Genomic DNA, 24,375 nt, shown 5'->3' with positions numbered 1-24,375 from the left:
CTGCACTGATAACACAGAAGCCGCTTGGGATTCTCTCTCTCCCTCTCTCTACCCCTCCCCTGCTCACACACACAACTCTTTCTCTCTCTCTCAAAATAAATAAATAAACTTAAAAAAAAAAAAAACATGGGGTCAGCAAAATGCCAACCATGAGTAAACCAGTGGAAACCACATTTGTGTCTAAATCCTGCTTCGGGTTGCCTGAGTTCTTGAGGCTCTGGTCCATCTCAGTGACATTGCCAGGCCCCTCTGTGGAATCCCACAATGCCAGCCAACAGCTATGCCTCCACTCTCCTTCTCCAGTGCCCAGCCTGCTCCCCAAGGCTCAGAGGGAAGCCCCTGGAGTCAGGGCTCCCACTCTCAGACCTTCTCCATGGAGGCACACTCAGGTCCCTGGCCACAAAGAAACAACTTTTAGCCCTGAGACTGAAAAAAAAAAAAAGTTTTAATAAATACAAAAATCTCCAATAATGACTCTGCTCAGCTCAGGGGCAGCAGGAGTGAAGTGGAGGGACCCTTGGTGCTGAGTGAGGATAAATTAAAAATCCCAATAAGCCAGTGACATTATGTACAGAAAGAAAGGGGTTGGGCTTCTAAGGCAGAGGCTGGAGGGTGACTGGGCAGGAGTCAGAATGGCCGTGGCCCTGGCCTGCCCTGGCTGCCCCTTCCCCTTGTGGAATTGTGGTTCCCAGAGGTAGTGGGGGGAGGGAGAAGAGGCAGAAAAGAGCCGAAGGCACTTGATTTCCCACAGGAGGATGCAGGGCCCTTGGCGCCACTCCTTCTCCCAGCCCAGGCCCCGTCCTCTTGGTCATGTGGCCTTCTGGCTGCTTCCTAGGAGACTTCGGCTTCTTTCTCAGGCTCTGGAACTGTCCTGGTCTCTGGGGCTGCTGGAGACAAAAGGGAATACATTTTGGAGAGAGAGGAAATTGGGCGGCACGGAGGACACAGCGGAGCATCTCTGTTCTAGGCCCAGAAAGGTCAGAACTTTTAAACAAGTCAGCACACACAATCTGTGTGACTCAGTCACCCGTGAAGCAGATGGCACTGCTCCTGGCAGGCAGCAGGTGCCCCCTTCCCTCCCGGGGTGCCCCACATACAGCCCCCTCACTTACATCGCCGGGGTGAGCAGTGGGAGCAGCAGCGACTCTCCTTCCCTGGACCACAGGACAGTGGAAGTGAACAGTCATCCCGCTCACAGTGGGGCACCCCTGCCTGGTGCCAGACAGAGTAGATTTTGAGGGTACCCAGAGGCACAGGGGAACAGCAGCCTCCAGCCTCTTCAGGGAAGCCCACTCCCAGGAGCCTACCCTCCCTGGAAAGGTCTCCCCACTCTAGGCCATGTCCCCAATGCCCATCTCACACAGAGCCCATTCCCCACTTACTCCACATCTGCAGGTGATACAGCTCATCTCCCCAAAGGGAGGCACCGAGGGGTGCCAGCTCTGGCTCTCTGGGAACCACTGCCCTGCAAAACGGCAGCCCCGGGGCCCATCGGCCTGCATGGGGTCCCCCAATTGGGGGTGGGCCCCTGACCCCACTGTTGGGAGGGAGGAAGAGATCAGCAGATGTGAGCTCTGTAAGGGCCACCCAGGTTTTATTTGTTTTTGAATCTCCAACACCTAGCAGTTTCTGGCACTTAGTAGGTGACAAATTTGGGTGAGAGGATGGATGGATGGATGGATGGATGGATGGATGGATGGATAGATGGATGGGAGGGAGGGAGAAAGAAAGGGAGGGACGTGTAGGAATTGGAACCCATCATAGCCCACTAATAAATACATGCACATTCTTTCCAGTGCGTTTAGAGCCCTAGCTCCTAGGCACAGAGCAGTGCTCAGTAAACGCTGAATTAGCTGAGAAGTTCCTTCCACCCACCTTCACTATGCACCCCCTCACCCATGACAAGCCAGTGAAGCACCTCAACCGCCCCAAGAGGCCTCAGTGCCCAACCCCTCACCTGGACACTGTTTGCAGCAGTCAGTGGGGTTGGCACGGACAGGCTGGGCACAGGCCAGCCGAGGACACTGCACCTTCTCACAGTGCACCTCTCCAGTGCCCCCCTGTAGGGATCCATTGAGGAATGGGTGTCAGAAAGGAAGGGGAGCCTCCTGCTTCCTCCCTCTCCTCTCCATCCCTCCAATGTCGTATTTCCATGGCCTTTCACTCAGAGGCCCTGGGCTGGTGCTTTATATACCTGAACTCAAATGCTCACGGTAGCCCTGCAACATAACTGCTATCGTATCTGCTTGCAGGAGTGGAAGAGGAAGTTCAGGGAGGTACAGAAAGTTCCAGGGCTATGTGGAGCTGGTCAGCTGGCAGGCCAGAATTCACACCCACATCAGCCCTTCCCTTTTCCTGCAGGAAGCTGATTCTCAAAGCTCAAAGGACTTTTCAGTGTTTTAATCCTTGAGCCTCCCTCACCAAGGCTGGGCTTTTCCCTCTGGCAGCCCCCTCCCCACCTCTGCAGACCCTGCTGGGTTATGGCACCAGAGAGGATTGGGCAGCCATACCTTGCAGGTGCAGACAGCACACTTAATTAAGCCAAAGGGGGGCACGACAGGGTGCCACCGGGTGCCCGCTGCCCGCCAGCTCCGGTCACCATCAAAATAGCAGCCTGGGGGACAGGGAGGAAGGGGGGGGACAGTGCCCAGCTGCCGTGAGTATTGAGCTCATTGGCTGGGCCCACAATCAAGGCTGGAGTCTCAGGCCAGCCCCATACTAGTCTAACACCAGGACCCATTTGTGGACCAGTGACTCTAATGAAGCCTACCAGGTGTCATTCAGAACCTGTGCCCTTCAGTCCCCCCCCCCATATATATTCTCACCCTTTTGTGCCCCTCCTGGTCCCACCCAACAGCTCCCCTGGATTCCTCATCCCTGTACACAGACTTCCAGCTCACCCTCTCCAGGGTCTCTGCTCCGTGACAGCCCCGACAGGTCTCTGACATCTTGCTTCTCTGTGGAGCCAAAGAAATAGTGAAGGCAGAGGATGGCGGCCCCCCTTCCCTCCCTAGAGGCCTCAGCCCCTACAGTGGACCTTCCACTACCCTCTCCCACTGGGACAGGTCACTCACCGGGGCACACAGGACAGCACTGGTCTGGTGCCTGCACTGGGCTCGGACAGCTGGGCGGCGGGCACACCACGGGGTCACAAATCACCGTGCGTCTCTGCAAAGAGAGGTGGGGCGGTTGGCTGGGACCCTTGCCCCAGAATCCAGACCCCAGTGCACCCTTCCGCAGGGGCATCCTACCTGACAGGTGCAAAGCGAGCAGAGCGGGTCGTAGTTAGGCGCCCAGCGAGCCCCATGGGGGCGCTGCTGCCCCTCAAAGAAGCAGGTGTTGGGGTCTCGCGGCCGCCCGGGGCCGCCGGGTTTGGCTGGCGCGGGGGCGTCCTGGCCAAGCACAGCCGGCAGCGCGGGCAGCGCGGCGGCCGCTGAGTCCGGCGCCCACGCTCCTTCGGCCCCCGCCGCCTCCAGGCGCAGGCCGCCCAACTCGCACTGGTTGGCGATGTGCACCTGGGAGAAGAGGCGAGTTGAGGCAGCACCCGGGCTCCCTCCGCGTCTCCACCAGCCTCGGCCAGCCCACCTGCCCGAGACACCTCGACCCCTGAGCACCTCTGCGTCCCAGGAGGATGCTATTAGCACCAGCAGTCACCCCAGCGACCAGAGACAGGGTGGTCTGCTGCCAGCCTCGTCATGTACCTTGTCTGGCTTTATCCTCCCAACCAGCCAGGGAATGTGATACTACCCCCCACCCCCACCCCCTCAGGGCTCAGAGAGAGCAAAGTGACTCAGGCAAGAGCACACAGTGAGGGCTCAACTCTGAAACATCCCCAGCGGCCCACACTGCCTGCCTACCTGCCCCCGGAGCTCCCCGTGGGGGCTACCCTTGGTGGTGATCAGCAGGGAGGCAGTGCCCTGAGCCAGGTGCCGCAGCAGCTCAGGCTCCAGGTCCTTCACCACGCCCTGGGCCTGTAAGAGCCGGGATGAGGGATGGGAACAAGGCCGTCCAGGGCTGCACCTTCCCTTCTTAATTCACAGATGAGAAACCGAGACCCAAGGAGGTTAAGTAAAGTCTTCAAGGAAGTGAGCCCATTAATGGTGGTGTGGAGCTCAGAAAGCCAGGCCTCTCTGATTCCAAGTCCACCCCATTTGAGGGGTTTTGCTCCACCCCACCTGCTCCTTTGGAGGTTCAGGATGTTACATGCTATCCAAGAGATCCCACCAGAGAAGGACACAGGAAGGAGAATGGATAACAAAAGTCTGAGTCAGATTCATACCCAGGTCTGTCTGACTCCCGAGCCCATGTCAGCTCTGCCATACCAAGCTACCTGCTCTCTGCTTTCCCCGCCACAGGCCCACACAGCCCTTCGTGCTAAAAAGCAGATACTTTCAAAGCTGCCTCCACCATCATGTCCTCACCTCTGGGCCATAGAATCCCTTCAGCAGCCGCCGGGGCCCTGGCATCCCAGGAGGCCCTAGGAGGTGGGCAGTGACTGTGCCCTGTTCTGAGCCACCAAGCCCAGCCAGCAGCACTTCATAGTGCAGGTGACAGTGGGTATCCAGCGAGAGCCAGGCATGTCCTGCTGCCTGGCTCTGCACAGGGGGCAACACCAGGGCTCCTGCCAGGGGCACGGGCAGTGCTGGATCCAGACAGAGGACAGGTGACAGATGAAAAGGTGGCCTGGGAGCAGCCCGGTATTCCCCATCTCCCCGGCCTCCCCCAACATGCATTCCACAAATCGGCCGACACCGTCCATAGGCCCAGGGCAGGGTGGAGGGGGAGGCAAGCAGCAAGTTTTAGACCCCTGCACCATGGCAACAGAGAAGGTCTCCCAGCAGGGCCACCCTGTACATCCCCACCTTCTCCAGATGCCAACCTCGAGCTCAGGCACAGAGAAAGACACACCAGGCTCTGGCACCATGCTCACATGCTTGAGTCACAGATCACAGGACACCAAAGGGCAGGCAGATCCCAGGGCACTCACTGTCGTGGCGGGTGCTGTGTCCACTATAGGGCAGGGCAGCCACATGCCCCCTCAGTTCTCCATCTGGGAAGTCCTTGGTGCCCACATTCAGGAACAGCTCATTCTGCAGCAGCATATGAGCCCCTCGGGCACCCAGTCCAGGGCAGACACCCACAGCCTGGAGGACAGGGAAGGATGCCAGACTTAGATGCCCTAGCTGCAGTCTGCCAGATTCCAGACAAACCCCTCCTCAGCTTTCACATAAGCCCAAAGTTCCGAATGTCTTCCGTGTTTTCTTACACCCAACACACTTCTACACACGCATAACACTGGATAAGAACCTTGAAAGCCCAGGTTCCAGTCCCTTCTCTGCCATTTCCTACCTATGTAACAATCTTGAGGAGTTATTTAACCTGTCTGATCCTTCGATTCATTATCTATAAAATGGGAACTGTAAGGGCCAAAAATAATATAAGTAAGGCAACCAGTGCACTATGTAGCATGTAGAAAGGCTCAGTAAGGGGCACCTGGGTGGCTCAGTTGTTTAAGCCTCTGACTCTTGATTTCAGCTCAGGTCATGATCTCATGGTTTGTGAGTTTGAGCCCCACATCCAGCCCTGCTACGAGCCCCGTGTCAGGCCCCCCCTACAAGCCCCACGTCGGGCCCCACATCAAACCCCACGTCAAGCCCCACACTGGGTTCCATGCCAGTGGGATTCTGTCTCCCTCTCTCAGCCCTTCTCCTGCTCTCTCTCTGTCTCTCTCTCCCTCAAAATAAATTAAAAAATTTTCAAAAACTTTTTTAAAAATTTGAAAATGTTAACTATAGGGGAAAAAAAAAAGAAGGATTCAGTAAGTGGCAGCCATTGCTATCACATTTATAATTATATGGTCTCCCTGTCCAACTCCTCCTCCCATTTGATGTGAGCTTGCTGAGGACAGGGGCCACATCTGATTTTCTTTGTATTCCAGTCTCTAGCCCGAGGCTCACTAAAAACATGTCCAGTTAGGGGTGCCTGGGTGGCGCAGTCGGTTAAGCGCCCGACTTCAGCCAGGTCACGATCTCGCGGTCCGTGAGTTCGAGCCCCGCGTCGGGCTCTGGGCTGATGGCTCAGAGCCTGGAGCCTGTTTCCGATTCTGTGTCTCCCTCTCTCTCTGCCCCTCCCCCGTTCATGCTCTGTCTCTCTCTGTCCCCAAAAAAATAAATAAACGTTGAAAAAAAAATTAAAAAAAAAAAAAACATGTCCAGTGAGTCAATGTGTCAGTGAGAGAATCTGTTAGTGAGTGAATGATTCTGAACATCTCTGCTCATCCAACCTGGCTTCCCACAGCCCTGCATTGTTAGCTCTGGGGTGTGGGCCCTGTGGCCTAGCTCTGCCTGAAGTACTCACTGTGTGTCCTCCCAGCTGGAGTCCAGCCATGCGGCACAGGACAGTCCGCTGGTTCCTCCGCTGAGGCTTGGTCTCCAGTGTCATGGCCACCACCTCACTGCCTGTACCTACCACTTGTACCTGGTGGGCAGGGTTGGGGAGGGCAAAGTGAAGTGGCAGAGAAGGCCTGGGGCCTGAACCATGAAGGCCAAAGCCCGACCCCGGCCTGCTGCCCTCCCACCTCCTGCAGCCCCTGACTCTTACCTGGTAGATCAGGGAGCCATTTCCTAGTAGTGTAAGGCTGGCTGAGCCGGCTGCACCCGTCTGAACTGGGATCAGGGCATCAGCCCCGCAAAGGACGCTTTGCAGGACTGCAGAGGGGCGAGATAGGTGGAGGCCAGCTTGTCCTACAGCCATTCATACGCCCAGCCCACACGATGCCTCCCATACCCACCCCGGCCACTTGTCTGTGCCTCTTGGTTGTGTGTGCCCGGGGTGCCAGGCCCCACCCTGCCTCACCATCGCAGCTCTGCCTGGCAGCAATGTGTCCACTGATGCGCAGCCCTGGCCCACCTGCCCTCTCCAGGGCCATCGTCAGCTCCCCCTGCACCAGCCAGTCCATCTCCTGGGCTGTCAGGTTGGGCAGCACCTCGGCAAAGCCTGGCTCCTGGAGGGAGAGCAAGGAATGGTGGGGGCAGCAAGAGGCCGGAGCAGGTGGCAGCAAGAGCCAGACCCTCACTCACCTGGACCGAGGCATTGGCGTAGAGCTCTCGCAGCAGCTGCCCCTGATGTAGAATCTGGAGCCGCAAGGGAACCTGGCTTGGCCCTGCAACAGCCATCCGTATGGATGCCTCTGACAGACAGGTGCTCTGCCTCCTCTCCTCACTTGCCCTGCCCCCTCCCACTTACCCCCACTCCTGGGTTCCAGCAGCCCACGGAAGAGCAGCAAAAAATGCAAGGAGTCCTCTGTGTCACTGAGAGTGAGTAGGGTGATGCCCCCTGTGCCAGGCTGTGGGGGGCCTTCCAGAGTCAGAATGGCACTGAAGGTCTCTGGGGGAAGGAAGACCATGAGAGCCCATCAGAAAGTCCCCTCTTCAGCCCACTCCATTCCTGGGGATAGAGAAGACTCAGAACTTCATGTCCAGGGGCCATCTGCTCCCCTCACCTGCAGCCAGGGCCCGGTGCCGGATGAGAGGCCCCCAGACCTCCCCTGAAGGGTTAGTGGGTGTCACAAGTGCCACATGTAGCTGTTCTGCCCTAAGGAGCCGCAGAGACAACCGAGGCACTGCCCGCCACACCCCACAGACCTGGAGCAGAGAGACAAGAAGGTCCTACTCAGACAGTATGTAAGACAGGCCAGCTGAGAGGCCTAGCTCTGGTGAGGAAGGAGTACAAAGGAGCCCCCAAGCCCTCCTAGGAAGCTGAAGAAGGGGCCCTGGAGCCAGAGGCTGGGGTCCAAATCCTGGCTCAACCACTTACTAGCTGTGTGACCTTGAGCAAATCACATTCTGCTACTAAGCCTCAGTTCCCTCATCTGTAAAATGGGCATCATAATGTCAGTGCTTTCCTCTCACTGGGCTGTTATGAGGACCAAAGGAGGCATTGCAGAGCACGCCCTCAGCATAGCGCCCAGACTGGAGAAGCACTCATAAATGGCATCATCTCACCAGGCCATCTTGACTGGGGGCCGCAGGGTGTTCAAACAGGACGCTGCCAGTGGAGTCTGAGAAGCGGATTCGAGTAGGGCGGTCCAGCCTGGGAATGAGGGTCTGGTGAGTATGGGCTCTGAGCCTAGGCCAGGAGCAGCTCCTCCAGCCTCTCCCAACTCTCCTTCCCCAGTCCCCAGCTGGCCCCTCCTCCCACCTTCCCCTTTCTCACTGCCTGTAGGAGATGGAGAAACGCAAGCTAGAGCGCAGCAGAGACACTCGGGCCCGTGCCACGGCCTGCGACCTCGGCCCCGTCAGCAGCGCCACGAAGTCTGTGAGGAAAAGATGTCCCTAGTATCGTCACCCACTGGGGCAGCCCGGCCCCAATCACAACCCCAACTCCTGCCTGGCCCCTACCTACCGGTGTGGCCGTCTCCGCGCGTCCGATCTTCAGAGCCTGGTTCCCCGCGGTCGCTGTAGCTGCGGTGCTCTGGATCCCGCGGATACTCAAAGGCCAGGCCTGTAGGCTGCCTCTCCGGACCGCTGCGCTCTAAGCCAGGAGTGGGAAACACGGGCTTCAGCTGGGCACCGAGAAGGCAGTCGGCGGTTTCATCTGCTCCATCCGCCCCATCCATCCTTGTGGCTCAGGACCAAGTACCACTGCCCTGCCGCCCTCCCCTCACCGCAGAGCGGGCCTTACCCTGGGGACAGGTCTGGCAGCAGTGTCCCGGCAACTGCCGCGGCTGCACGCAGGCCAGGGTTGGGCACTCAGGTTTGATGTTCTTGCAGCTGACCCTGCCCGGGCCCCTTGAGCGGCGACCCCACTGAGGCTGCTTGCAGAGAAGATGCAAAAACCAAGTGAGTGCAAGATGCCAATTGGTGAGAGCCAGGGCGAGCAGGGGAGAGTCAGGACCAGAGCAAGGTCATCCCATGGAGTCAGACCACTCTGCTTCTTACAAGATGTGTGACCCTAGACAATTTATTTAACCTCTCTGGGACTTAGGGTCCCTATCTGGAAAATGGGGGAAATAATAGTGTGTATCTAGCAGGGTTGTTCTAGGAGTTAAGTGAGAGACAGAGGAAACCGTTGGCAAAGAGCCTGACACATAGTGGGTGATCAATAACAGTCAACACCTGAGACTTGAAGGGGGCACTGCCTCCCACCAGGAGAAAAAAAAATTATATATTATATATTATATATATATATATATATATATATATATATATATATATATATATCTCCCAAATACCTGCAGACTCGCTTCTTTATCCTCAGCGGCTCCGAGTGCACCCCGACATCCCGGGACGCGAGCGCTCCCCCACCCGCAAGGGCCCCCGGCTACGGCCGCTTGGTCCACTCACCGCCTCACAGGCGCACAGCACGCAGCGCATCACCCCGAAGGGCTCCCCCAGGTCCGGGTGCCACGTCTCGTCCAAGGCATAGACCTTCCCGCCGAAGGAGCAGCCTGCGGGGACGGGCTTGGCTGGCGGCCGCTGTCCCGCTCCTGCGGTGTGCCCGCCCCGGGCGCCGCCGGCCGGGCCCTGGGTCCCCCCGCACGACGCGCCTCGCGACCCGCGCCCACCCCTCCAGGCAGCCTGCCGAGCTGAGCCACCTGCGCCCGGCGCCCCCTCCGGGCGAGAGCAGACTTGCCCCGAGCCGGACTCTGCCTGCGCGTCCCTCTAGGCGCCCACCTACCTGCCGCTCCCCGAATGGGCAGCGGCTCCTTCTCGGACCGGATGGGCAGCGCGGGCGGCTCGGGGCCGGCGCCGTGGGCCGGCCGGCAGCCGAGCAGAAGCAGCCCGAGGAGCAGCAGCGGGGCCGGCGGGGCCGGGAGGCTCGGCATGACGCGAACGGGACAGCTGGGGAGGCGGGAGGGAGGAGGGAGCAGGAGAAGGAGGAGGGAGGTGGGAGGAGGGCCGGGCCGGGGGCGGTACGGCGGGAGGGGGCCGGGGCCAGGGCCCGGGCAGTGCGGCGAGGGGCTCGTCGGGCGGCGGGAGTCGGCGCCGGGCCGGGCCGGGCGGGGCGGGAGGAGCGGCCGGGAGGAGCGCGGGCGGGCGGGCGCTGACCCGGGCCGTACGCGCCTCTAGTGCCCTGGGCGCCGGCTCTGGCCCGTTTTATGCCCCGCGCCCGGCGCCCCGGCCGGGGGCCTCCTCCTCAGCAAACGGGGCGGCGGCGGCGGCTCGGCGAGGGGCCGGGCTGAGCCCGGGGGGTCCGGCCCAGCAGCAGCGGCCCGGATCGCGAGTGGGGGAGGGGAGGGAGGGGCTGGGACGGGGCAGGGGAGGAGGGAGGGGCTGCAGGGGAAGGGGGAGCGGAGGGGGTAGGGGGAGGGGAGAGACCAGGGGGCGCGAAGAGGGGAGGAGAGGCGGGTCTGGAGCCCCCCGCTGCCGGAGGCCACAGGGCGGCTGCACCGGGAGGTGCGTGTCCAGCCCGGGACGGGAGCCCCAGGCCAGGGAGGGGCAGAGGCTGGGCCTGAGGCCTGGGCCGGCCACTGGGCTAGTAGTCGGTAACTGCCGGAAGGATGAAGACTTGTCTTTTAAGGATGACAATGTGCACCAAAGGCCAGTCAACTGATCTCCCCTACTGTGGGCCCACAGCACCTCTCAAACCCCACACTACCCACACTCTCTGTCTAGCTTGTGTCCCTATCTCTTCTCTGAGGTCTGTCCTCATTCTACTGGTCCCCAGGAAGTCCCATTTCAGGGTCTCATTTCTGTCTGGTGACAGTGTTTCCCTCCCTACGGTAACCTGTCCGGAGGCCCATCTAACCATCCTCATCCCCAGCCTCACATCCTTTCTCACCTTCTTCCTTCACGCAGGGGACCCTCTGCCTCTCCACCCCACCCCCAACCTCCTTTGTCTTGGTTTCCTGGTCTTGACTGCCTCCCTGTCCCCTCCCACACCCATTCGCCCACCATCCTCCCAACCATCCCAGCACCCTCCTTCCTAATCTTGGGAGGCATCTCATCTGGCTGAACTGGAGAATTCCGGGATCTAGGCCATCCTCCTTAGCTGACAGCCCCATCCTTGGGAGGAGGAGCAGAAGGGGAAGAACTGAGGTGGGGGTGATGGGAACAAGGTCAGGCCAGGAGGCCCCTGAGGACAGAGACTGCGAGGAGACTGGGATTGCGGGGAAAGCAAAGGAACTAGAGCCAGGGCCAAAGGAAGAGGGGGGCCAGCAGGAGGTATTTGCGGGGGAGGTTCAGCAGCTGTCTTCCCTAAGACAGGGACACATGGGCCTGGTTATTCTTCTTGTCACATATGGAGTGGTAGGAGATGGAAGAGGGAGAAAGACAGGGCAAGTGCAGGAGAGCTTGGGCACAGAGTTAAGTGGCCTTAGCTGTCTGAGCTGCTGGGCCCTGAGCTCAGCCTCACCCCCACCCCCTCCCTACCACCACCACCACAAACAGCCCTCACCATGCAGTCCTCTCAAATTGTCCAAACGCTTTCCCCACAACACTGACCAATGACAGCGTCATTCTCTAAAATGGGCAATACCCACATTCCCACTGGGAAAGGGGAAGTAAGACATGACTCCGAGAGGGTTATAGGAAAGAAAAGCAGAAAAGCAAGAGCCCTAATGGATTTCAACAGCAGGTGAAAAGAAATTTAGCCAGTCAAGAACTGAAAAACCCACCAACATATCTAAAACCAGAACCAGACCTTTGTGACTCTTCCCCAGGAACAAAAATGTCCTGCCCGATTCCTCCTAGAAAAAAACCCCGTTCCCCTCTCATCTCCTTCCCCAGCCAGGTCCCAGGTTTCCCATCTCCTAGAAAAAGATGGATCCCTCTGTTCAAATCCTCTGTGTGGTGTGCGTGGGTGGAAGAGCTGGGCTCCGCTGGTGGACCATGGTCCAGGCAGGGGCTCCATGTTCAGTGCGGGTGGGAGGAGAAGGCGTCACTTCCGGGGGCCTTCGCCAGTGTCTGGTAGCTCCCTGCTCTCTGATTGGGCAGAAGTGGCCTGGGCAGGCGTGTGACCCTACTGCTGTGGAGGGGCTGTGCCCCAACACTACATGTCTTCCTACCCATCTGCACCCCAGAGGGCTGCCTGCTGTGCACCTGGGTCCTGGAGCCCTTCTCCACCCGGTGAGTGGCAAGCAGGTTTTGGAGTTAAGTGAGGGTAGAAGGACAGGAAAGAGGAATTGGGCTTTCAGCTGGGGGAGGGGCAGGCAAACTGGAACCTACAGGCACTGACCTTTGTCGAGAAGAGTGTAGCCTTCCCAGAATGGGAGGAGCAGGACAGAGCAGGGGTAGGGGGTGGGGTGCTGGGTTCTGAGGGACTGATCTCAGACTTGGAGGAATATAGCAGTCCTGGCGGGTCCTAAGGAAAGGGGACATGTGCTCAGGGAGAAAATAAGAAAGGTGGCACATTTAGGGCCTAGGACACATAGCATCAAGCTGGACACAGATCCAATCCCCATTCTTACCCAGCCATTCCTAGTTAGCTTAAGGTTCTGAATTGTGGGACCGGAGAAGCTGGGACGAAGGAGAGGGTAATGGGAGGAGGGCTCATGCATGTTGACAGACCTACAGGAAATCCCAATATTGAATCAGGTGCAGGCCTCTTTGCACTACTCGTCAAAGAAGGAGGAGGCCATGTGGGGGGTCCTGCAAAGGAACTGGAAGGGTTCTGCAAAGGGGGCAGGGAGGAAGATATGGGCTATGAGATGGATACGGTGGGTGTCCAAGGCGAGGTAAGCCATGTAAGGTGGGTACCTCACTCAGCAGGTGCCCATTCCTGGGCATCTTGCCTCAGGTGGCAAGTCCCAAGACTGTTAGCCCATCTCTTCACCTTGGATAACCCAGTATTTCAGAACTGGGAGTGTAAAGAAAAACTCCAAGAGGCTTTTGGGTGGGGGTAAATGGAAAGAGAATGATAGGTTCATTGCTCCCATACCACCTTCTCATAATCTTGTAATCACCAACCCCTAGTAGTCCAGTTTTGTTTTTGCCCAACTCACCTCCTCAGCCCCACTCCCCAAGCCACCCCTCAACACACTGCACATGTTTACTAGCTCCTCACCTTGACCCTGTATCCAGCTTTCCAACCTCTTCTCCAGGGCTTATGCCACAATACTTCTGTTCCCTTTCCCCGTCCTAGATTGTCTCCAACCAAACAACCAAGGTTGCTCAGTATTTGAGGCCAGTTAAGATATGTTTGTGTGTGTGTGTGTGTGTGTGTGTGTGTGTGTGTGTGTGTGTGTATACAGATTCTGTCCTGCTCTCAGCAGGGGGCTGGTGCCCCACAGCAGATTCACCAAGGAGCCTGACAAAAAGGAGACGCAATGTGCTGCACTCACACGGAAACCTGGGAGCAGTCAGAGCTCTAGCAGTTCTAGGCTGGTCGGCGGCTCACACCCTCCCAGCAGCTGTTCCCCCCAGCCAGGCAGTCTTTTCCTTGACACCTGATTAAATGTTCATTATTCCTGTCACTTGCAGGATAGATTCCAGACCCTCTTCCTCAGCCCACCTGTGCCCCACAGTGCAAGAAGTGCAAGAGCCCAAGCCGCCTCCATGGCCCCAGGAAGGATTCAGGGGAGAGGCCCCATCCAGGGAGCCACTCCAACCAGACAGCGTGGCCAGAATGGAGCTGACTGGTAAGAACACACTGGAGGGACCTAGGGCCAAATCAGAACATGGTTAGAGAGGAAAGACAAAGGAGATGTGCTGCAGGGGTGGAGGGCTGAGGGAACCCAATCTCCTGGGAATAAGGCTTCTGAAAGGCAAATTCCCTGGATTTCAAGTCTGGGTCTTAAATGGGAATTTCTGGACCACCACCTGACAGTGATTTCTTCTTTTTCAACCTCACTTCTCATCTAAGAACTGCTCCTTGTGGTCATGCTTCTCCTAACTGCAAGACTGAATCTATGCCTTCCGGCTCCTCCAGCCTGTGACCCCCGTCTCCTAAATAAACTGCTTCGTGATTCCCATGTCCTTCACAGCAAATTGGTGAGAATCTCCCAGCACTCACCCCTCTACCCATTAACTGGTTAGATGCCCTTACTCCCATCACTTCCTCTCACTCCATGATCCAAGCACTGTTGTCCCCATATTGTCTTTGGTGAGATCACTGCCTCCCAATCACCACTCCTTGACAAGGATTACGATTTGCAATCTAGCCCATTTTAAAAGCTCTAGCCTGGATATATATTGCTCATGGAAGTCTATCTTGGTCACGGGGGCACCATACCCCCCCCCTTTATCTGAGCTCCCTTCTCCACCTCTCCACCACCCATCTTTTTCAATAGAGCCAGTGCCCAGACGTTAACCCCTTGTCCACACCTGTCCTGCTGCCTGCTGTGGACTTTAGCCTGGGAGAATGGAAAACCCAGAAGGTAAGAAAGTCATTCCTTCCTTTAGTTTCCCTAAATCCTGTCTTCATCAGTTTTGTACTGCTTCCCATGGATTCTTTAAAATTCTTGAGCCCCCTAAGAATATCTCACTTTCAGCTTGGCCACCCTAACCTAATCTACATTCCACTATGATGTTGTCCTCTGGACAAGGTGACTTACAGTCCTAGTATGTTAAAATAGATTCAAAGCTGAACACCAAGGAAAGCTGGATAAAAGTCGCTTATGGCCATGCCTTTGACCTAGTCCCGTGCAACCTTCTTAAGTTAGCATGAAGAAGGAAGACTGATCTGTCATCCTCAGATGACACAAAACTGGGAAACCCCGCTAAAATAACAAAAGGCAGAATCAAGATTCAACTTGCTGAAAGGCTAGGTCAAAAACAAGGTAAAGTTTAACAGAGATATATATAAAACTGTACATTTACTCAAAGTAATTAAATAAAGTCCTATTCCAGCTTCCAGGCCACGATGCCCCCACTTCCTTTATATAAACTTCCAGCCCTAGAACTTACTATGAAAAAGATCTGGGAGGACGGAGTTGACCTCAAACAGCAGCTATTTTAAAAGCTAGTGATTCTAGCTGGTTTTAGATGTCTAGCATCCGCATTGTGGAAATACTCCTAAAAAACAGTAAATGGATTGCACTTAACAGTACTGGACTGAGTACCAGACATCCTCCTCAAGATAAATGCTAATTTATTCAGAGGGACCATATTAAACTAGCATGTGTCCAGAAGGAAGAAGCAACCTGAACAGTGAGAAGCTAGAAAACAGGTTATGTGAGGAACGGCTTAAAAAAGGGCGGTGGGGGGGGGGGGGGGCTGTCTGAGTAGTTTGGAGGAAAGTGGTAGTCTTGTGGTATGGCTGGAAGTGCTTTAGTCTGAGGCTCAGGAAACCTGGGAGGGAGCAGGCCTTTTAAGATCAAGCTCTTCTATCCTCAAGATCCCCAGAATGCCCTCTCTTCCCTCAGGTCTTCCAGGGGGACTGGGCCAGGGATGAAGGGTGGTCCCTAGGGATCCCTTGCAGTTCTGTGTCTGCCATTTATCAGTAAGCCCCCTTCCTTCATTTTTATGATCTCTGTGATGGCCTTATCTCTACATTAAGTTTTAAAAAACCATATGACCCTAAGATTTTGTAGCAGAAAGAGTGAACTGGCAACACTAGAACCCAGAGGTAAAAGCTGTAACAGCTCAGATTTCAGCATATAAGGGGAAAAAAGAACTTTTCTGACTGAAATTAAGCGTGAGACCAGGCTGGGTTACTGGACACCGGAGTTACTCAAGTAGAGGCCGATGACCAATTGTCGGGAGACTCTGAAGGAATTCCTGTGCTGGGTGGGACTTTGGTCCTGTCCAATTCTCAGCTCCTATGATTCATCCCCCTGGCTACTCCTCGGGCTCCCCACCCACTACTAGCATGCCCTTTGAAGCGGGCCCTTCTCCCTTCCATCTCTTTTGCAGGAGCAGACCAAGGCACAGGACGTTCTGGGAGCCACGACCCTTCTGCTGGAGGGAGTAATGGCAGCACGGGGACAACTGGGACCCACCTGCCTCTCATCCCTCCTGGGACAGCTTTCTGGACAGGTCCGCCTCCTCCTTGGGGCCCTGCAGGGCCTCCTAGGAACCCAGGTAAGTAAATCCTGAGTCAAGGGGACTACAGAGACTGTCCTTTGCTGACTTAGCCCCCTTGGAAGACCTGAGGGAAGAAAGGAGAATTCTGGGAATCTTGAGGGTAGCAGAGCTGACCTACTAAGGAGTGCTTTCCCCGAGCCATAAAGTCCGGGTGCTGGCACCTTATCTTTCCCTATAGACACGAGAGAGACATGATATCTAGCCCAGATCTCTGGCCTCAGGCCCATCCTCTGCCCACAGCTTCCTCCACAGGGCAGGACCACAGCTCACAAGGATCCCAATGCCATATTCCTGAGCTTCCAACAACTGCTCCGAGGAAAGGTGCGCTTCCTGCTGATTGTAGTAGGGCCCACTCTCTGTGCCAAGCAGGCCCTGCCCACTACAGCTGGCCCAAGCAATATCTCTGTAGTCCTCACACTACACAAGCTCCCAAACAGGACTTCTGGATTTTTGGAGACAGACTCCCGTGTCTCAGCCAGAACTACTGGCTTTGGACTTCTGAAGAGGCTGCAGGGATTCAGAGCCAAGATTCCTGGTCGGCTGAACCAAACCTCCAGGTACCTAGACCAAATCCCTGGACACGTGAACAGGACACACGGACCCTTGACTGGAACTCATGGACTCTTTCCTGGACCCTCACCCAGGGCTCTAGGAGCCCCAGACATCCTTCCAGGAACTTCAGACATGAGCTCCCTGCCACCCGACCTCTGGCCTGGATATTCTCCTTCCCCAACCCATCCTCCTACTGGGCAATACACACTCTTCTCTCCTTCACCCACCTCACCCACTCCCCCGATCCAGCTCCAGCCTCCACTTCCTGACCCCTCTGTCACACCCAACTCTGCCAGTCCTCTTCTAATTGCACCCCACCCTCACTTCCAGAATCTGTCTCAGGAGGAGTAAGGTACTAGGGCCCTGCCAGCTTCAGCACTGTCTCCCATGTAAAGTTCCCTTACCCGGAGGGGAAGCCCTGGGAATCAAGTTATACCAGATTTCCTGCTTTCACCTGAAACCCAAAGCCCTGCTAAAGCGGGATACACAGGACAGAAAAGGGGATCATTTTTCACTGTATAATGTAAAACTTCAGAAGCTATTTTTTTAAGCTATCAATAATATTCACTAGAGCGTCTAGTTATCTTTGGTCTATTTTCTGCACAAATTTACAGCTTACTAATTTTCTACATGCTCTTTTTCATACAGTAATTATGCAAAGGGCTGGTCTGGCCTGGCTTCTGAACAGAGGTAGAGACTAACCTTATGTCAGAAAACAGAGAAAAAAGAGCTTTGATTTTTTTTCCTCAGAACTAAGGTTAGTGTCTTTCTCCCCTTTACTATCATTCTCAATAGGGCTCTGATCTCCTTTTCTTAGGAGATCCTTACTCTTGAAAAATGAATGAGAAGTTGTCTCTCAGAAAGGCCGTCTCTACATAATCAACAAAACTGAGCCTATATAAATAAAGAATAAATAAGAACACCTAAGAGCTAACAGAAAAGCAAAGGAAAGAGATGTTCTTCTCAGGGGGCAATAGATCTCCCCCTTCCCTCCCCTCCCAAAAAGTTAACAGGAAGCCTTGGAGAGCCTCACACCCCAGGTAAGGCTGTGCAGACAGTTCAGTCAAGACAAAACCTGGATGTGACAGCTGAGCAAACAGCGAGAGCTTCAGCAGCTCAGCAGGAAGCTTTGCCAGGCACGGGTTCCTGCCTCCCTCCTGTGGAGGTCAGGGGGAAGTGCAGGAAGTGGCAAGAGTCAGTCTCCTAGGGCTCACACAGCAGGAGGGACAAGTACAAGTTGAAGGCTCATTTCCCAATCCCAGAAGCACACAGTATCTAAGAAGCTGCCCTATGTGACCACCATGAACTCTGCTAAGGATTCTCTAGAGAAGCCAGGCTTATGGGGCCTTGCAAATAAATGCCGCTGTGGTGCCTCTGAAGAGGTTTATTATTGCCCAAAACAAAAACTCCATTGCACAGGTCAACACTACCTCCAGAGGCTCCTGTAGGAAAACTAATAGCAGCTTTTTCCTCTTCCCTCCCCGCAACTCCCCAAAGGAAAGACGACCATGTAGGTAAAACAGCCAGGAATCCAGAGTTCCAAACACTGCCAGATACCCCAGGATCACTAGAGGTATTCCAAAATAGAAGAAATGAAAGCCAGCATGCCGGGAACCTTACGTGTGTTACCTTTTATACCGCTCACACAACTCTATCACCTTGGGATTATCATCTCTACTTTGCAGACAATGAAACTGAGGCTCAGAGAAGCCAGGCATCTTCTCAATGCTTACATAGCCCTGTGAGCAAGAAAAGAAGAAACCCTAGGCTGACCAGAGCCCATATGGTCCCCAGTGTGGTGTACTGTCCAACAGATCATTCAGTGATTCTATATATCAGGAAAGATTTCCAAGTCTTGGGGGAGTAAACAGACCAACAATTAAAAAGTTCTGAGTAGAAAACCAAAAGCTCTTGGAGGGGGTGACGAACTTAGACATCTCCAGGTGTCCTTCTCTCCCATCATGGATAGAACAGTTGCCATGGAGAAGGAATCAACAAATGCACAAAGCTCAAAAGTGTACGCATCTCAGATGGTGTCAGTTTTTGCATGGGAGAGAACAGTTCATCCACACTACAAATTCCAGCATGCAGTCAAGGGAATGGTTAAGTAGAAATTGTAATTTACTGAAATACTAACCTGGATTAAATGTAATGATCAAAATGAAGAACCTTCTGGCACATGAAAGAGTCAGCACCCAGAACAAGATATGCCGAAGGGACCAAAGACAAAGGCTTAATAAGGGTTCTCAGCACAGTCAGATGAGAGACAAGGTTGGCAAAACTGCAAGAAGTATATAGCCAGTAAGTTCCAGGCATCCAGTATCAGCATTGGACTTACTTCAGGGCAAATACAAATAACTCCTGGGCTTCTCCAATGTGAACTAATCTGTCCATATTGAGAATCTACCCTTCCCAAAACATCGTCAGACTTATTCCATCCCTTCTTCCCTTTACCCAAAAAGCAAAAAACTGTGACAACCAGAACACTCTTCTCTCTATTCAACTGCATGCCAGTTCTCTCTTCTGCTACCCAGGATAGCCAGGATAGTCTGCTATGCTACCCCACAAACTATTACTGGTAATTAAGTTTTCCCACTCGAACCTAAATCCAGCCTTCTCCAAAACCCCAAATCTGACTCCACATAAAAAAGTTCTACGAGTCCATGAAAATTCATTCCAACCCCCATTGCACCTTCTGTCCATCCCCCCCCCCCACGGTAAAGCAAAACACCTTTTCCTCCCCCCTGCAGAGACCATCCATTTTCAACCCATTTCCCTAAATACTATTTCTAACACCTCATGTAAAGACCTGAAAATGATAGGGAAGGAAATACCCCAGGCATCCCAGCAGGGGGACCAGCTCCCATGGCAAAACCAGGAGATCAAAAGAGAAAACTGCTTAATACACACTCACAATCTTTCTGGATTGTTACCCTGAATCTCCTAGGGGAAATAAGAGTCCAGAGACTTTCTCAGAGACCTCAAATGCCAGGCTAAAAAGCCAGCTCATATTCTGGAGTGCTTCTACAAGCATCACCATTTCCTCCATTTTGTTTTTGCCCAGTTTTAAGTTAGGGACTGCAGTCAGGCTGCTCCATTGTCCTAGAACTGGACTGCCAGCCTCATTGGTATTGCTGCCTTGTCCACTTCACTGGTCTGTGCAGCCGCTGCCTGTTCAGTGGTACTGGTGAGAACCCCCACCACTCACCCTCCCTCCCTGCATTGCAGTAATGCAATGTAGAGCAGACACCTAGCTCCTCCACCTGTTCCTATAACCACCAAATCTGTTCTTCCTATTCTCTTCATAGTCATGTCCCATGCCTGTATCTAAAAGCTTCCACCCAAAGCTTCCACAAAAATGATGGACATTTCCAGGATATGCAAGTGACTCATTTAAATCAACGTGATCTGACTTCCAAAGAGACTTAAAGTGTTGGAAGGACACAAGCAGGGCTCCTTGCCCATTCAAAATTCTATGCCAAATGGGTGGTATCTTCCGGTGCTGGGGTGCCCTCAGGAGCCAAAAGCACAACACTCTCCCAGACAAAAAATCACTTTGGAGGATAAATGTTGGGGTAGTTACCCAGAAGGCTGAGATAACCCTAAACCCAGATACCAAAAGGCTGGGATAGATCCTACATTGACATGTGATCATCTGGCTGTGGGCCAGAAATATAATATACCACAGGCAAAGTAGAAAAAATGATTTTAGGGTAAATGCAAAAGACTTTTTTTTTAAGGGCGGGGCAGAAACGGATCTGAAAAAGTAAAGTTTAATTTAAAAATCATATACACACAAAACAACTTCTCATCCATTTTAAGCTCTCCCATTGGGTCTTTCACAGGCAAGTTTCCCATGGAGTCCAGACCACCTAAAGATGCACCCACAGTGGGCAGACAGACAGCCCCTCCTGAACAGGTGGTCAACAGTTACCGCTCCTCAGGCTTGAATGAATGAATGTCCAAGCCCTAAGTGACTAAGCAGCAAGGTTGGCTTCCTGGGTGCTTCAGAAGGCCAGTTTCTTCATCAGCAGATAAACTCTGGAGTCCACTTCAAATCCGTGCAGGTTGTTGGCATCACCCTGCAGCCTCATGAGCAGGCCCCCATACGACACGTAGGCAGAGCTGAAATGGAAGGCCCCAGTCCCATGAGTCTAAGCTCTGGAGCGGCTACCCAGTGGCTCCCCATCCCAGCTTAAGAAAGAGAGGCACCCTGGGGCGCCTGGGTGGCGCAGTCGGTTAAGCGTCCGACTTCAGCCAGGTCACGATCTCGCGGTCCGTGAGTTCGAGCCCCGCGTCAGGCTCTGGGCTGATGGCTCGGAGCCTGGAGCCTGTTTCCGATTCTGTGTCTCCCTCTCTCTCTGCCCCTCCCCCGTTCATGCTCTGTCTCTCTCTGTCGCAAAAATAAATAAACGTTGAAAAAAAAAATTTAGAAAAAAAAAAATTTAGAAAAAAAAAAGAAAGAGAGGCACCCTTCTAGCGTCTGGTCATTAGGAACCAAAATTCAGACAAAGATGAATGCACAGATATGTGCATGGCAGTATTCCGGATATCAAACAAAGGTGGAAAATGCTACATGCCCAGAGTAATGGAAATGATCAAATGAACTAAGATAGATCCATTTACGGGAATGTTATGCTGCTATTAAAATGTTTAGGAAAAGCCTTAAACTGACATAGGGAAACCCATTTTACATAACTTGAAGCAAAAAGAGCAGAAGAAGGGGCGCCTGAATGGCTCAGTCGGTTAAGCGTCCAACTCTTGGTCTCGGCTCAGGTCATGATCTCACGGTTCATGAGGTGGAGATGCACCTTGGGCTCTGCACTGATGGCACAGAGCCTGCTTGGGATTCTGTTTCTCCCTCTCTCTCTCTCTCTCTCTCTCTGCCCCTTCCCCGCTTGCACTCTCTCTCTCAAAACTAAATAAATACTTAAAAAAAAGAGAGAGAACAAACAACATGATCTCAAAAAAAAAAAAGTACACAGGAAAAAACCTAGAATACTCAAAAATGTTTATGTAAAAGATTCCCTTTGGGTATGGAATTATAGGTGATTTTTTTTTTTTTTTTTTTTTTTTTTTTGCTTCCTCACATTACTTCTCGGCTTTTCAAATTTCTTACCAAGAGCACATATTGTTTTAATAAGATTTTAAAGAACAGCTAAAATAGTTGGGCAGGGAAACCAAAGAACTAGGGATTGGATTGCAGAGTAGCAAAACACACACACAAATAAACAACACCAAAAAAGTCTAGCAGTTTAATCACTTAATGCTGCATTTAGTTCCTGGGGAAGCAACCTGCCTTTGCACTTCACATAGCAAGATCATCGGCTTCTCACTTGGACCCCTGGGCCCTGAGGTCCTGACAAAGGGCCAAGTGAGCAGCCTACATTTCAGACTGGAAACTGTTCCCGGAACAGTCCCCTTCTGGGTCCTGCCTAGGTCTGAGGTGCCTGGGGAGAGACACAGGAAACATGAGCACGGCCCAGATTTTCAGAGCATGGCCCAAGGCAGGGGGACAAGGGTCTCACAAGACCATGGAACTTACAGACGCGTTGCTGCCTCAGTAGAAGTTTCGTCTCCCTCAATCCTGTATACTTTCCCATACATTACATACTCAAATTGGTCAGCCCTGTGAAACAACAATAGCAAGGTTATTCTTAAAAAAGTAGTTAACAATAACGAGAGGCCCTTCAATAATGGTAACTGATAACTAAGCGTCAACATTATGAAAACGGACGTCTTCCAGATACAATGCCATTTAGTCCTCACAGCAACCCAATGAGCAAAGCAGGACCATCCATACTTTACTGGTGAGGAAACTGAGGCTGAAAGAGGTTAGGTTGTTCAACAAATAAGTGGTAGGGCTGAGATTTGAACTCCGTGGAATTCCAAAGCCTTTCCATCACACCAAACTCTCTCCCAAGATGCAAGGTTCACACAGCTTAGGTCACTCAGTGGTCATTTCCTTAGCCATCAATAAACTACAACCCACAAGCACGTAATTACTGTTTGCATAAACACCTGGCTGTTCAAATTCTTAAGTGCAATTTCCTTAAGGTTACTCAGATTCTGCTGATAATCATTTATTCCACAAATTAAATAAGGGTCTTTTCATACTACTTATCTACTTAATCTTCAGGCATATTTCAAGTGCTCCCTTCTTCACTTCCTCACCTGGAAGGCCTATCATCTGTGGGGTTGTATTCACCATCATCCAGGGTACCATCTTCATATAAGGTACTGGCTATGACCAACCGGAACTTGTCACCTGAAAATAAATGGCAATACCTGGGAGTGAAGAACGGCTAAAATGTCAAAAAGCCTCCTGCTATTGTCTGTGTTCAATACTTACCCAAGTCTACAGGGTAAATCTGAATGTTTACATCTAAGATTAGGTCCATCTTGAAAGATTCACTCTCACAATGTAGTCGAGACACTGGAGGGAAGCAGAGAAAAGAGTGGCATAGGTAATTGCCAGGCTCCAGCAAACGCTACAGACCCCGCTTTGGGGGATTATGTGTAATTGAACACTCAGTCTAACCCAGTCTGCATCCACTAGCCTCTCATCTGCTCTCAGAGAAATGCAGAACCAGACATGTCAGAAAGAAAGGGAAGAAAACTATGGCAAGTGGACAGAATCCCAGAAAAAAACAAAGGTCCTCTGGCAATAAATAATATCCAGGTTCTAGGCCTGCCTGGGTGATTTAAGAAACAACCTTGACTTTGGGCAAGTTATTCGTTCATCCAAAGGTTTGTCTTTCGGTGCTGGCTGCTGTGCTGAGTGGATTATCGGGACTTGTAAGAACTGGTGTTTGTCTCGAAGAACATCTCAGTCTCCAAGCAAAGGAAGAGACATCAAGGAGGAACACTTCAATAATTGTTGATCAGTAACAGAATAAAGACGTGTATAGCAATCAGTCAATTCTGACTAAGGGAGGACGTCACAAAGAACTAAAAATTCTTAGGGCACTACAAGAATACAAGCTCTGAAGTCTGATTACTCACAATGTAGCCTTGGGTAGGTTACTTAACTTCTAGGAGCAAACTGGGTAAGTCACCACCTACCTCATGGAGGCTCTTGAAAGGAATAGGTAGGACAAAATGTGTGTAAGGTGCTCGATACAGCGCCTAGCTCAGAGTGAGGAGCGATTAGAAAGGTGCCCAGGAGTTTATCAGCACCATGAGAAAAAGCCAGCCAGGCACAGGGCACAGCATATGTGAAGCCAGGCAGAGTTCCGAGTCTCCGTTGTCCATCTATAAAATGTTTCCCGAGGGAGAGTCCTCTATCAGGAACTGCCGGTAGGGGCAGGCCACGTGGGTGGGGTGGACAAGGGGCCCAGGGGCGTGTCCCCGAGGAGGTTAGCCCCTTCCCCTAAACCGCCCCTACGTACACCTCACTTACCTCGGTCAAACTTCTTGCCCTCCGGGTCAATGTCTTTCACATCAAAAATATCCTCAAACAGGATGCCCGCCATGGTGAAACAGCCACGAGAGTAGCAGAGTGGCTGAGACCGCTACCACGACTAAGGGTACGCGCTTCCCCTCGCGTGGAGGGAGGGTAAAAGCGCCTACGGAGTGGCAGCAAGTGACTAGAATAACGCATGCGCGCCGACAAGGAGTAATGCCACCACTTCCGCTGCCTGGCTCTCGGGGCTTCCTAACTTCCGCCCCGAACGATTGCTTCCGAGCGTGCTCAGGATTTAGGGCGGGCCTCAGGGCCATATAACTCCGCCCCAGGGCGGGGACACGACTAGTCCCACCTCCGGCCGTGGTGGCGCGGTTTCTCGCTCCCTGAGGAGGCTCTACTGCGCCCTCTTGAGAGTCCGGGTTGGGAAGACCAGAATGCTTGCGAGCCTAC

At 53.3% G+C, this 24,375-nt stretch overlaps 4 protein-coding genes across 4 annotated transcripts; 1 reads left to right on the top strand and 3 right to left on the bottom strand.

The window, feature by feature from the left end:
- Positions 1-468: 468 nt before the first annotated feature.
- Positions 469-7,232, bottom strand: LOC115523986 (chordin). Its single transcript, XM_032594721.1, has 15 exons — positions 7,080-7,232; positions 6,856-7,003; positions 6,601-6,707; positions 6,358-6,477; positions 4,988-5,144; positions 4,422-4,642; positions 3,858-3,971; positions 3,252-3,515; positions 3,075-3,168; positions 2,901-2,957; positions 2,511-2,614; positions 1,958-2,060; positions 1,383-1,537; positions 1,113-1,212; positions 469-887 (listed from the first exon to the last, which is right to left on the bottom strand). Exons 1-15 carry the CDS (start codon positions 7,173-7,175, stop codon positions 832-834), a joined length of 1,896 nt encoding a protein of 631 aa, XP_032450612.1. The 5' UTR covers positions 7,176-7,232; the 3' UTR covers positions 469-831.
- A 418-nt stretch (positions 7,233-7,650) lies between these two features.
- Positions 7,651-9,826, bottom strand: LOC116738293 (chordin-like). The gene is made up of 6 exons (XM_032594582.1): positions 9,679-9,826; positions 9,345-9,448; positions 8,683-8,812; positions 8,404-8,532; positions 8,215-8,314; positions 7,651-8,091 (listed from the first exon to the last, which is right to left on the bottom strand). The coding sequence occupies exons 1-6, from the start codon at positions 9,824-9,826 to the stop codon at positions 7,995-7,997; spliced, it is 708 nt and encodes a 235-aa protein (XP_032450473.1). The 3' UTR covers positions 7,651-7,994.
- Positions 9,827-10,404: 578 nt separating this feature from the next.
- On the top strand, positions 10,405-17,188 carry THPO (thrombopoietin). The gene is given in 10 exon segments (XM_030330309.1): positions 10,405-11,822; positions 11,825-11,866; positions 11,869-11,919; positions 11,922-11,960; positions 11,962-12,068; positions 13,422-13,579; positions 13,804-13,931; positions 14,231-14,317; positions 15,795-15,962; positions 16,206-17,188. Coding segments are annotated over 10 exon segments (1,503 nt in total). The 5' UTR covers positions 10,405-11,762; the 3' UTR covers positions 16,869-17,188.
- A 3,086-nt stretch (positions 17,189-20,274) lies between these two features.
- On the bottom strand, positions 20,275-24,120 carry POLR2H (RNA polymerase II, I and III subunit H). The gene is made up of 5 exons (XM_030330284.1): positions 23,920-24,120; positions 22,870-22,953; positions 22,692-22,785; positions 22,063-22,146; positions 20,275-20,642 (listed from the first exon to the last, which is right to left on the bottom strand). The coding sequence occupies exons 1-5, from the start codon at positions 23,990-23,992 to the stop codon at positions 20,525-20,527; spliced, it is 453 nt and encodes a 150-aa protein (XP_030186144.1). The 5' UTR covers positions 23,993-24,120; the 3' UTR covers positions 20,275-20,524.
- Between the last annotated feature and the right edge of the window lie 255 nt (positions 24,121-24,375).

The sequence above is a fragment of the Lynx canadensis genome, chromosome C2, assembly GCF_007474595.2.
Source record: "Lynx canadensis isolate LIC74 chromosome C2, mLynCan4.pri.v2, whole genome shotgun sequence".
Lineage (NCBI taxonomy): Eukaryota > Metazoa > Chordata > Mammalia > Carnivora > Felidae > Lynx > Lynx canadensis.
The sequence above is the reverse complement of the archived record's forward strand: the minus strand, read 5'-3'. Positions and strand labels throughout refer to the sequence as shown.